At 38.3% G+C, this 12,734-nt stretch overlaps 1 protein-coding gene across 2 annotated transcripts in view; it reads right to left on the bottom strand.

Moving 5' to 3' along the window:
• The window catches only part of LOC133332875 (uncharacterized), a 12,986-nt gene extending 252 nt beyond the window's left edge, over positions 1–12,734 (bottom strand). The window contains exons 1-2 of one of the 2 annotated variants that reach the window (XM_061541242.1): positions 12,644–12,734; positions 3–117 (exon numbers count right to left, since the gene is read on the bottom strand). In XM_061541242.1, coding sequence (XP_061397226.1) covers positions 19–117; positions 12,644–12,706 — 162 coding nt within the window. In that variant the 5' untranslated portion in view covers positions 12,707–12,734 and the 3' untranslated portion in view covers positions 3–18. The remainder of the gene's footprint in view (positions 1–2; positions 118–12,643) is intronic. The other variant, XM_061541243.1, reaches the window with a different exon arrangement.

Below are 12,734 nucleotides of genomic sequence, written 5' to 3'. Positions count from 1 at the left end.
ACCTGTTGCACCCCGATGTCACCACATCCCGCTAACGTCCGCCTGTGATAGAGTTTGGCCGCGATTTAGCGACTGAGAGCGTTGATTGTGACGATAGTTGTGATAGCGGCTGCTCCTCTGTAAAGAGAGAAAGAAAAAAATAAAAATTATTTACATTTCTATGGAATAGAAAAAATAAAGTAGTTTTGCCTTTTTGGCCAGCGTCTGATCGTTTAATTACTTAAGTTAAGCGCTAATTGATGTTTACACCGACGTTCATATAGCCATACCTAAGTTTTTTTTTCTCGTTGATTTATTTGTGTTAAAGATGGTATTCACTTACAGTGGGGGAAAATGTTGCGAATTTGCAAAGATATAATTCAGGAAGAAATAAATATTAAAAAAACAACTTAGAAATGTAAAGGTTCCCATCCCAATTCTTTAGATGCAGTTTCCATATAAATATACCGTTCACTAAAGACACCCTTTAGCTAGAGTACAAAAACTCCCCTGGTTCATAACGACTCTCTTCAGATATCTCCAGATCATTTATAAAAACCCCTTTCAGCTCGCCTATAAAGACTCCCTTCATCCAATCTGTTAAGACCCCCTTCAGCTAGTCTTCAAAGACTTCAACTCACCTACAAAGACTCACTTCAGCTCGCCTGTAAAAACTCCATTCAGTTCAAAAGAATTTCCTTTAGTTCTCTAATCATGAAAACTCCCTTAATATTGCATATAGAGGCAGTATCCCACTTTCTCTATATTTTTTACTTCTCTCTCCCTCTCTCTTTTAATTACATATTTCTTGTTTGAGAATTCCCCCACTGTTCAACGTTGGGGGCACAACAACATATCTTGCAGGTGTCTTCAAGTGTGTTACATTTATGGCGGCCTGTAGTCACTTGAAGAAAGTGAACCAGACACAGAAAATAAAATCAAAACAAAAATACTTACAATTTGATGTTGTTGTTGGATTTTGACGATGCAACAGCCAGAGAAAATACAAAAACAACAAATCGACTTATATTATACGAAACAACAACCACCTAGTTAGTCACTGCGAAAATTCCTTCTATTCCCGTGTGGACCTTAACACAAACTGATGAATCGTTTCATAGACGGCTAGACAATGCACGTGCTACACACCGATCTCAACGAACAGATGCTGTCAATTTTTGAGGGGTTTTCCGATTTGTTTGGATTAGTAATATGGGACATAAAATTTTCTTTTTATTGTAGCTTCCCGCAAAAAATTCTGTTTTTAGATTTAGATTACATTTTTCGTTGATGTCATCGATTTTAGTTCATTCGCTTTGACTTAGTTTAGTTTCTAGTCTGTTTGGCAATAAATTAGCCAGATTTTCAATAACGGACACCAATTGTTTTTTTTTTAATTTTTGTTCCTAATACAATTTTGGCCACATGTTGATGTGGCACAGTGGTTCGTAGACAAACATTAGACAAAGAAATAATTGGCTGTTTTTATAAACGATATGAAAAACCAGGGAAATTTCTATTGAGAAGCTGAGGGACTCCTTATAGATGAGATAAAGTCCTTTAAGACGTATTGAACGGGGTCTTCGTAGATGAGCTGTACAGAGTCTTTATAAAGAAGTCGAAGAAAATTGTTGGTATAAAGAAGCTACAGGGAGTCTTGATGAAGTGATCCACATAGAGAAGTTGAAGGCGAAGGTTTGAAGGTTTTTTTCAGTATTTTTAGACGAGCTGAAGGGAGTCTCTATAGACGAGCTGAAAGTAGTCTCTATAGACGAGCTGAAAGGGAGTCTCTATAGACGAGCTGAAAGGGAGTCTCTATAGACGAGCTGAAAGGGAGTCTCTATAGACGAGCTGAAAGGGAATCTCTATAGACGAGCTGAAAGGGAGTCTCTATAGACGAGCTGAAAGGGAGTCTCTATAGACGAGCTGAAAGGGAGTCTCTATAGACGAGCTGAAAGGGAGTCTCTATAGACGAGCTGAAAGGGAGTCTCTATAGACGAGCTGAAAGGGAGTCTCTATAGACGAGCTGAAAGGGAGTCTCTATAGACGAGCTGAAAGGGAGTCTCTATAGACGAGCTGAAAGGGAGTCTCTATAGACGAGCTGAAAGGGAGTCTCTATAGACGAGCTGAAAGGGAGTCTCTATAGACGAGCTGAAAGGGAGTCTCTATAGACGAGCTGAAAGGGAGTCTCTATAGACGAGCTGAAAGGGAGTCTCTATAGACGAGCTGAAAGGGAGTCTCTATAGACGAGCTGAAAGGGAGTCTCTATAGACGAGCTGAAAGGGAGTCTCTATAGACGAGCTGAAAGGGGTCTCTATAGACGAGCTGAAAGGGAGTCTCTATAGACGAGATGAAAGGGAGTCTCTATAGACGAGCTGAAAGGGAGTATCTATAGACGAGCTGAAAGGGGAGTCTCTATAGACGAGCTGAAAGGGGAGTCTCTATAGACGAGCTGAAGGGACTCTCTATAGACGAGCTGAAGGGACTCTCTATAGACGAGCTGAAGGGAGTCTTTATAGACGAGCTGAAGGGAGTCTTTATAGACGAGCTGAAGGGAGTCTTTATAGACGAGCTGAAGGGAGTCTCTATAGACGAGCTGAAGGGAGTCTCTATAGACGAGCTGAAGGGAGTCTTTATAGACGAGCTGAAGGGAGTCTTTATAGACGAGCTGAAGGGAGTCTTTATAGACGAGCTGAAGGGAGTCTTTATAGACGAGCTGAAGGGAGTCTTTATAGACGAGCTGAAGGGAGTCTTTATAGACGAGCTGAAGGGAGTCTTTATAGACGAGCTGAAAGGGAGTCTTTATAGACGAGCTGATCGGAGTCTTATAGACGAGCTGAACGGAGTCTTTATAGACGAGCTGAAGGGAGTCTTTATAGACGAGCTGAAGGGAGTCTTTATAGACGAGCTGAAGGGAGTCTTTATAGACGAGCTGAAGGGAGTCTTTATAGACGAGCTGAAGGGAGTCTTTATAGACGAGCTGAAGGGAGTCTTTATAGACGAGCTGAAGGGAGTCTTCATAGACGAGCTGAATTAGGGAGTCTTTATAGACGAGTTGAATCAGGGAGTCTTTATAGACGAGCTGAATCAGGGAGTCTTTATAGACGAGCTGAATTAGGGAGTCTTTATAGACGAGCTGAATGGGAGTCTTTATAGACGAGCTGAATGGGAGTCTTTCTAGACGAGCTGAAGGGAGTCTTTATAGAAGAGCTGAAGGGAATATCTTTAGACGAGCTGAAGGGAGTCTTTATAGACGAGCTGAAGGGAGTCTTTATAGACGAGCTGAAGGGAGTCTTTATAGACGAGCTGAAAGGGAGTCTCTATAGACGAGCTGAAAGGGAGTCACTATAGACGAGCTGAAAGGGAGTCACTATAGACGAGCTGAAAGGGAGTCACTATAGACGAGCTGAAAGGGAGTCACTATAGACGAGCTGAAAGGGAGTCACTATAGACGAGCTGAAGCGAGTCTTTATAGACGAGATGGAGGAGCTGAAGATAATATATATACGCGCTGAAGACAGACTTTATAAGAGGGCTAAATAAAGTCTTTGTAGGGAAACGGAAGTAAGTTTAAGTTTAAATGAAGGGAGTCTTTATAGACGAGCTGAAGGGAAGTCTTTATTGACGAGCTGAAGGGAGTATTATTGGACAAGCTGAAGGTAGTCTTTTTAGACGAGATGGAGGAGCTGAAGATAATATATAAGCGCTGAAGACAGACTTTATAGGCAAACGGAAGTAAGTTTAAATAGACGAGCTGAAGGGAGCCTTTAGTGACATTATTAGTGAAACATTTCGTCTTAACGGTATTAGGAATTAATTGTAAGGTAGAGAGTAAAAAGGAGGTAATATGAATACTCCAAATACACGAGATAAAATACCATGGTCAGATCAGAAGTCTAGCTGAGACTAACTGAGACCAATCGTAAACATTGAGGTATAATATATACGTCTTAAGATGAACTGGGAATGGAACTGGGCCTTTATATAGAATAAAGGCCATCGTCAGTAAATTTTATTGTCTATCCATTAAAGAGCTCTTCAGTCCACAAAAGTCATATTCTATGTATACATGGTTTCTGTTATTTATAGGTAACCGATGTCTACATCTAATATTAACAAGTCTTTTCCAACTATATAGAAGACCACTTCACTCTTTAAAAATGCAGTCCTATTTAGTAGCCCTCTGGTAGGCCACATCTTTCATTAGTCCTCTTCTTTTATAAAATTTTTAGTATCCAATGATGATTCGTACTAGGGTTAATAGTCACTTTTTTCACGACATTTTTTATTTTGTATTTTCTTCGTAATTTTTTAGCATTATTGGGATAATTAAATTTCATACCGGCAAAATTATTTGGAATACAAACAAAAAATCACTGTGCGCGTTCACTTTATAACGATGAGCGAATAAACAAACCGTACACACAAATTTCTATTTTTTATTTTGTTTACACAGACGGTGCGCAAGAAAATACTATTTTTAAAAAAATAGAGGCAACAAAAAAACTGATTTGAATGAAATACAATTTCTCGACAAATTCATCAAATTTATGTTTTTTTTTTCGTTCATTACCCGCCGACGATACCCGGCATTAACAAACACAACGATTGTGCAGGCGGCCACGATCAACTGAACTGACACAACATGGCTGAGATGGGGTGTCCGATGTGCACCAAGAGAGGTGTGTTTGTGTTTCGATCATCATCATCATCATCGGCGGCAGCATCTTTAAGGTGCGGACACATCAAGTAATGCGAAGTAATATCTCACAATACAATTTTCGAAATATGATGAAGCTCTGGCGGCATTCACAAGTAGTTGTTTGGGATCATTCACATTTTCTCTTGCTCTCTCTCTCTCTCACAAATTGTATGTTGCCACAAATTGTGAATGTTTTACAAATTTCATGTTTTTTCCGCCCACACAAACATCAAAGCCCCCCACACACTCACATAACAGCATTTACTTAGACGAATAGCTAATACGACCTGGTGCCCCATCATACACAATGCAACAACAACCACAACAGCAACAAAATCTCATTTCAAAAACTCAAGTGAACAACGCTGTTGGCGGCAAAACATCAGATCACAACTGGAGAATATGAGTAGTTGAATATGAGTGAACGAATGACAAATAGACGGACGGACGGACGAAGAGACAGAATGAGTGAGTGAATTTTAGCAGAGTGTCATATGTGTGGCATATAAGTGCTATGTGTTGTATAGGTACTGTTGTATGACAGCTCAAGTGAAATGAAAATGAAGACAAGCCAACAACGAACACAATATGCAATTCACAACTAGATTGGGGTTGCCACTTAAAACATACCAAACTAAAATGACCAAAATGTTAAGAGAACCTCACTAGACGGCAGGAAGTTTTTATAGACGAGCAGAAGGGAGTTTTTTTTATCAGTGATCTGAAAAGTTGATGGGGTCCTGAAGGGTGTTTGTAAAGCGGGCTAAAATAAGTTTTACTAGGCGGTTGAATCGAATTTTACGTGGGTTGATAAGAGTATTTACAGACAAGCTGAAGGTGGTGTTTATTGACGACCTGATGGATTTATTTTTAGAATAGCTGAAAGGAATCATTATATACTAGCTGAAGGGAGTCTATTGACCACCTTGAGGTTGTTGTCATAGACGAGCTGAAGAGAGTAGTTATATATGAGCTGAAAGGAGTCTCTATAGACGAACTGAAAAAAGTTTTAATCGAGTTGGAGGGAGCTTGTCTATGGAGCTGAAGCGAGTCTTCTCTAGGCGACTTGACGCGAGACCCTATCGACAAGCTGAAGGAAGTTTTTGTAGACGAGTTGAAAGGTGTATTTATAGGTGAGGTAAAAGAAGTCGCTATAGAGGAGCTGTAGAGAGACTTTATAGATGAGTATTTATAGACCAGCTGAAGGGAGTCTTAATAGATGAATAGAAGGGAGTTTTTTATAGACGAGTTGAAAAGTGTCTTTATTGGCGAGCTGAAAGTCTCTATAGACGAGCTGCATAGAGATTTTGTAGATCAGCTGAAGGTAGTCTTAATAGATGAGCATAAGAGACTTTTTCATAGATGAGATGTTTTCACAGACAGATGACGGAATCTTCATAAACCTGCCGTTCCCCAAGGACCAATGCCGGAAAGTTCGCTGTCGGTGCCCAGAGACTGGCGCCCAACGTGTTTAGGGAGTCTTTCTAGATGAACTGAACGGCTTTCTTTACAGAAGAGCTTACAGGAGTCTCTCTAGACCAGCTGAATGAGCCTCCATAGGCGGGAGAAGGGAGTATCTATGGGAGTCTTTAATAGACGAGTTGAAGGCAGTCTTTGTTAGAGTTTGGTCGCTCCGCAACTAACTAGATCTGGATCTTTCACTTATCTAGTTCCTTTTGCTCTAATCGTTTCTTTTTTACTCTCGTTCACCTAGTTGAACGTGCACCAATGAGAGTTTCAACCAAAAGGAAATATGGAATCAAAATGAATACCCTAATTCAATTTGAGGAGCAAATCGAAAATGATCGAACCACTTGAGAAACGAGTTTGTCCACCTATACTCTTTATAGACGATCTGAAACAATAAATATTTGTAGATGGGCTAAGGGGATAGCATAACATTTGTATACCATACACAACTATGTTGTCAGGGTATTATAGCTTTGTGCAGCCCCAAAAGTTTGTAAACCCGCGAAATATTGGTCCTAGACCCACTTTTAAGTATACCAATCGTCATATCTCGACTAGCTGAGTCGATCTGGACATGTGTGTCCGTCCGTCTGTCCATTATAATTTGTAAACACGACACAGGCCACAGTTATGGACCAATCTTCAGGAAATTTTGCATGTAGGATGGGTTCTGGCCAATGAAGGCCCCTATTGTTTTTGGAAAAGATCGGTTAATATTTAGGGGATGAAATGGACCAAATACTAAATTTTTGTCCGTTTTTCTGGTCGCTCCAGAGGCCGCAATTATGGCCCAAACATCGTGAATTTTTACATGGAGAAGGGGATAGGGCCAAAGAATAAGCATGCCTGTTTTGATAAAGATCGATCAATATTTGTGTGGAAAATGACAAAATTTGTATTCTATACCGTATATATTTACTCCTGAAGGACATAGACCCAAAATGTTGATAATATATCGCAGAGGAGTGGTTGACCTTTGAATCGACACCAATTATATGGTCGTATGTACCCGGATGTGGGAGTTACACATAAATATTTACAGGTGCTTACATATTCAGACAATATTTAGTAACCCACACTGGATGGCGGAAATGTAGCGCTGTTCGCTTTGAAATGTTTCATGAGGTCCCAGTTATGGTCAAGGACAACGCTTATAATTTTCGGTGATGATCAAATAATAGTTTTGGGATAACGTGGATCGAAAACTTAATTTTTTGAGTAATTTGGAGTCGATCTATAGGCCACAATTGATAACCGAACTTCACAAAACAAAAGAGGGAAGGGAATCTGGACAAGTAATTAGAAAGGCTAGTCCGTCAAGGGTGCAAATATCGCGAAATATTGCTCAAGCTTAGAACATAAAATCACGGAAAGTTAGACTTTCGTGGAAGTTGTGTAGGGTATCATATGGTCAGCCCCGCCCGACTATACTGCTCCGCTCACTGGTTTTAATTTATATTAGATAAGATGATCGGTCTAGAAGTATTTTTACACGAACTGAAAGCGGAACTATTTATAAACGAGCTGTAGTGTCAATAACACTTTCAAGTTCTTTATAGAAATCCTAATGGCAGAGAGGAGCCATTTTGGCTGAAATACCAAGGAGTACTTATGGATATTGTCAAGACAGCATCAGTCTTTATAAATGAACTAAAGATCTTAAGGTCTTGATAGTTTATAAATATAAAACTGAATAACGATATAGTCTTTAAACAGGCGAACAGGATTTTCTATCAATAGAAATGCAGCAACCAGAATATTTCCCTTTTATAGAATGTCATCTATAGGTCTTCTGCATAAAAGAACCTTACAGGTCTCCAGGACAGAGAATCCATTTGCAAGAATATTCCCTTTTATAGAATATCATCTATAGGTCTTCTGCATAAACTAAGCCTTACATGCCTCCAGGACAGAAAAACCTTTGTAAGTTCTCCACAGATATACCTTTTCTATGGATTAAGTTTTATAGCTCTTACGGAAATGCTCCTGTAGTTAGGAGTATTAAAAATCTTCTATAGATAGAGAATCGTTTAAGGTATAAGGTATTCATTCTATGGGGACTTGTAGAAGCTCTTCTTTGACTAAAATCGAAGGGTTTCTATTTATACCCAAAAATATTTCACAGTTCCTTCGCAAGAATCTCTCTGACATGTTTTCATTCCAAACAAGGTCGGCATTTATTAATAGAACACCTCATATATGTTTCCATTACCACCGCAATATTTCTTTGGATTTCGAACAATATCTCATTTAAAAAATCAAAGCCATATGGCAACACTCTGCAACATTGAGTTGCATGAAATTAAATTTCCCCACATATATACAGACATATACACATACATGTGTATGTACTCTAGTGCAATTTCTGTGAAGTCTTTTTTTTTGCTTCTTCAGTGTATGTGTGTGTGATACGTTCTTCTTTTTTTCTAAAACAACACCATATGAATGACTATGTGAGTGTGTTTGTTGTGTATGTGTGCCATTCTCATTTATTGCCCTCGGCCACTAAATTGACCTAATTACTTGTGAGAATGAATAATGCAAAGAGGTAACAAGCAATCACTGACAAAGGATTGTCATCAACCGCATACATGTGTGTGTGTGTGTGTGAGTATGTTTGTGCAATATATTTACACAGACACATCCACACATACATGTACATATATGCATTCTCTAATGTTGATATGTGAATGTTGTTACAAAGACAGTGGCTAATAAGTCGGACATTGGTTAGAGCCTTAAGGCGCTATGAGAATTACAAACAAAATAGACACACACACACAAACACTGGCAGATATACTTATATACAAATTCTACAGATGAATTTTGTACATGAATAGCATATCACAAAAACAGCAGCGGCAACAACAAAAACCGCAGCCAATTCAAATAAATAATTTACAAACTACATAGCTGATTAAGTTATTAGCCAGCATAAATGGATGGTAGATATCAAAAAATTAATAGGAAAAGGAAATGTGAGAACAGCTAACGAGGGATTATGGTTCGTCTATATAGAAATGTGAGACTATATCCTCCATAGGTCCTCCAGTGAAAGGAAACTTTTTATAGAACTTATATGATACAAAAAATAGATCATCTGTCAGAGATTCTGTCCTTCATTACATCGGGAAATATACGACCTCTAGTAGACTTGTATTTATATAAGAACTCATAGAGGACTCTTTTGCGGTATTTCTATGATTATATTTCTATGAAATAATATATTTTTTAAACAGAATACCCTTTATCCTATCCACAGAAAATCTCCAAAAAGTCTTCTGTTCACAGAATATTTTCTTAAGGGATTCAGTCAATATAGAACCTGTGGCCATATGGCCATAGAAAACCTTTTGGAGGACTATTATGGACAAATTACCACCTGGGATTGGGAAGGAAATTGAGAGCTGTAATATATAGATTATAGTTCGTGGATATATAAATATGAGAGATAAAACTGAATCCCTTATAGAACTTCTATGAAAAAATTGAAATTCAGGGCATTGGACAATATAAGACTTCTAAAAAGCTTCTAAGAGGACTTCAAGCCACAGAAGCAATTCCATCCCTATATAAAACTTGTATGAGAAACAAATCTTCAAGCCACAGAATATACTTTAAGGTACTCCTGTCCACAGAAGACCCACTACTAAGGTATTCAATCAATACAAGACGAGGCTTATGACCATAGAAAACCTTTTGAAGGACTCCTATGCACAGATGTTCTCTTAAAGGACTCATATTCACAGAACACCTAGAAGACTTCAGTTCTTTAGGATGTCCTCTAAAGGGCTTGCGTTAACATAAACCCTTTATAGAATTTCTTTGAAAAATACCTTCTATAGACAGATAATCCCTTAGACAAATCCTATTCACAAATGACTCATAAACGCTACTATTTACAGAATATCGCCTTAAGAGCTTCAGATCTTATATAACACCACTAACATATGCTTGTCTTTATAGAATAACTTTTTGAATACTTCTATCCACAGAAGATTTCTTAGAGGATTCCTATTCATAGGCTTCTTAGAATGCATCTTTTCACAAAAGACCTTTTAGAAGGTTCACAGAAGACATTCTACAGAGCCGTCAATATAAGACCTATGAAGAACATCCTCGAAAAATATCATCTAAGACAGGATAACATCTTCAGGGCTTCTGTCCACTGAAAATCTCCTTAAGGGTTTCAGACTATTTAACACCTCTACAATGCTTGTGGTCATATAAGACCTCTTGGAATAATCATATTCACGGAAGTTCTCCAATAATATCTTACAGAAGATCTCCTAAAAGGCTATCGACAATATATGGCCTATATATAACATCTTTGAAAAATATTTTCAGAAGATTGATGACACTTAGAGAACTCCACCGAAGAAGACCATTTGGAATTACCATATCCACAGCAGATTTCGCAGAAAACCCCCAAAGGCTTCCTACAATATATGACCTATATAGAACTTCTTTTGAAAAATCTTCAGAAGACAGATGACACTTAGAGAGGCTTTTGTCCACAGTATATACATTCTACATAAGACCTCCTGGTATATTCCTATCCACCGAATAACTCACAGAAAACCCCTTTCCAAGGAAGGCCTCCTAAAGGATTTCAACATCTCTTAGAGGGCTTCTTTCAAGGCTTTCTGTTTACAGAAGACCACTAAGAGGGCTTTAAAAGACCTTCTAGATGACTCCAATTTACAGAAAAAAAAACTACTATATAGCTTCTGCCCAGCTTATAGGTGTCTTATCCACAGAAGACCTCCTAGAAGGCCATTGTTCACAGAAAACCTCCAATAAGAATACCTTTGTCCATGGAAGTCTTCTTAGAGGGTTTCTGTCTATAGACATCTCTATATATATAGAGTTTCCTAAATGACATCTATACATAGAAGATCACTGAGAGGTACTTTGTCAATGGAATACTTATAGGTGTCTTATCCACAGAAAACATCCTAGAAGGCCATCGTTCACAGAAAACCTCCTATAAGAATACCTTTGTCCATGGAAGTCTTCTTAGAGGGTTTCTATCTATAGACATCTCTATATATAGAGAGAGTTTTTGCCAATAGAAGCCTCCTAAATGATATCTATACATAGAAGAACTCTGAAAGGTACTTTACCAATGGAATACTTCTTAGAGGCTTCTGTCAATAAGAGACATCGTTGAGATCTTCTGATTTCTGTCAATATAACATTCTTCGATGCATTTTTGTCATTGGGGATCTTCTATACATGTGAAATATTTTTAAGGATTCCGACATATAGAGGACCTATTAGATAATCTATAAAGGACTTCTTCTATGGGTTTTATGGTCATATCAACCTCTTGGAGGTCGTATATCTATAGAAGACAACTTCAAGGGCTTTTGTCCGTAAGATACCTCTTATGAACAGGCATAAAGACCCCTTGAAGAGATTTAGCCCATAGTATACCATTTAGAGAGTTACTGTCAATAGAGGATTTTGAAGACTTCTGAACCATTTTTCTTCTTTATAAAAAAACCTTTTAGATGACTTCTGTCAATATACTACCGCTTTGAGTCCTTTTCGCTAATAGAAATACTTTGCTATACACTGAAGACCTAGGAGCTTCTGTCCATATATGACCACGTAGAGAGCATTTGTCAATAGAAGACCTGTTAGAGGTCTTCTGTCAATTAAAGAGCTCTTAGAGGGATTTTTTCATTAAAATACTTCTTTCTGTCAATAGAAGACTTCTTAAAGGCGTTTATACCAGTTGAAGTACTCTCAAAGACCTCCTAGGGGTTTTCCATACATAGGAGATATTTGAAAGCAGTGCTACGCACAGAAGACCTCTTAGGAGATTTCTGTCAATATAAATCCTCTGTCAATAGAAGATTTCTTAAAGGCATTTATGCTACTTGAAGTACTCTTAGGAACCTCCTAGAGTTCCTTCATCCATATGAGATATTGAAAAGTATTCCTAGGCACAAAAGATCTATTAGCAGATTGCTGTCAATATAAGTCCTCTTGGAGGGTTTATGTCCTTAGCAGACCTTTTGAGGGTTTTTGGTCTATCGGAGTTCTCAAAGGTTCGCTTTTGTCCATAAAATATCACTTAGGGGACTTCTAACTAAAAATCCGCCTTGAAGACTTCCTTCATCCATATGATATATTGAAAAGTAGTCCTACACACATATTAGAAGATTGCTGTCAAAATAGGTCCTCCTACAGGGTTTATGTCCATAGCAGACCTTTTGAGGGTTATTGGTGTATCGGAGTTCTCACAAGTCAGATTTTGCCCATGGAAAACTACTTAGAGGATTTCTATCTAAAAACCCGCCTAGAAGACTTCCATCACTATAATACCTCTCCCATGTATTCTTAGAGATTTCTTATCTACAGAAGACTTATGGGAGGTTATAAATTTTGTTAAATCAATTTCCTTTTTACTTCACTGCACTTTCGTATAATGAAACAACCCTCACATTTCCCTCTCTCCCCATTCTTCATCACATTACATACCTCATGAGCCCAGGCTTCAGCATTCAATTTGGCAGCAGCATCGACACTTTCTTTGTTACCCATGATGCGTTGTGGTTGTTTTTTAGTTGTT

This window comes from Musca vetustissima, unplaced genomic scaffold, assembly GCF_032173495.1.
Source record: "Musca vetustissima isolate MV318-11 ecotype Yass unplaced genomic scaffold, APGP_CSIRO_Mvet_v1 utg101835, whole genome shotgun sequence".
Taxonomy (NCBI): domain Eukaryota; kingdom Metazoa; phylum Arthropoda; class Insecta; order Diptera; family Muscidae; genus Musca; species Musca vetustissima.
This window is presented reverse-complemented; position numbering and strand designations above follow the sequence as displayed.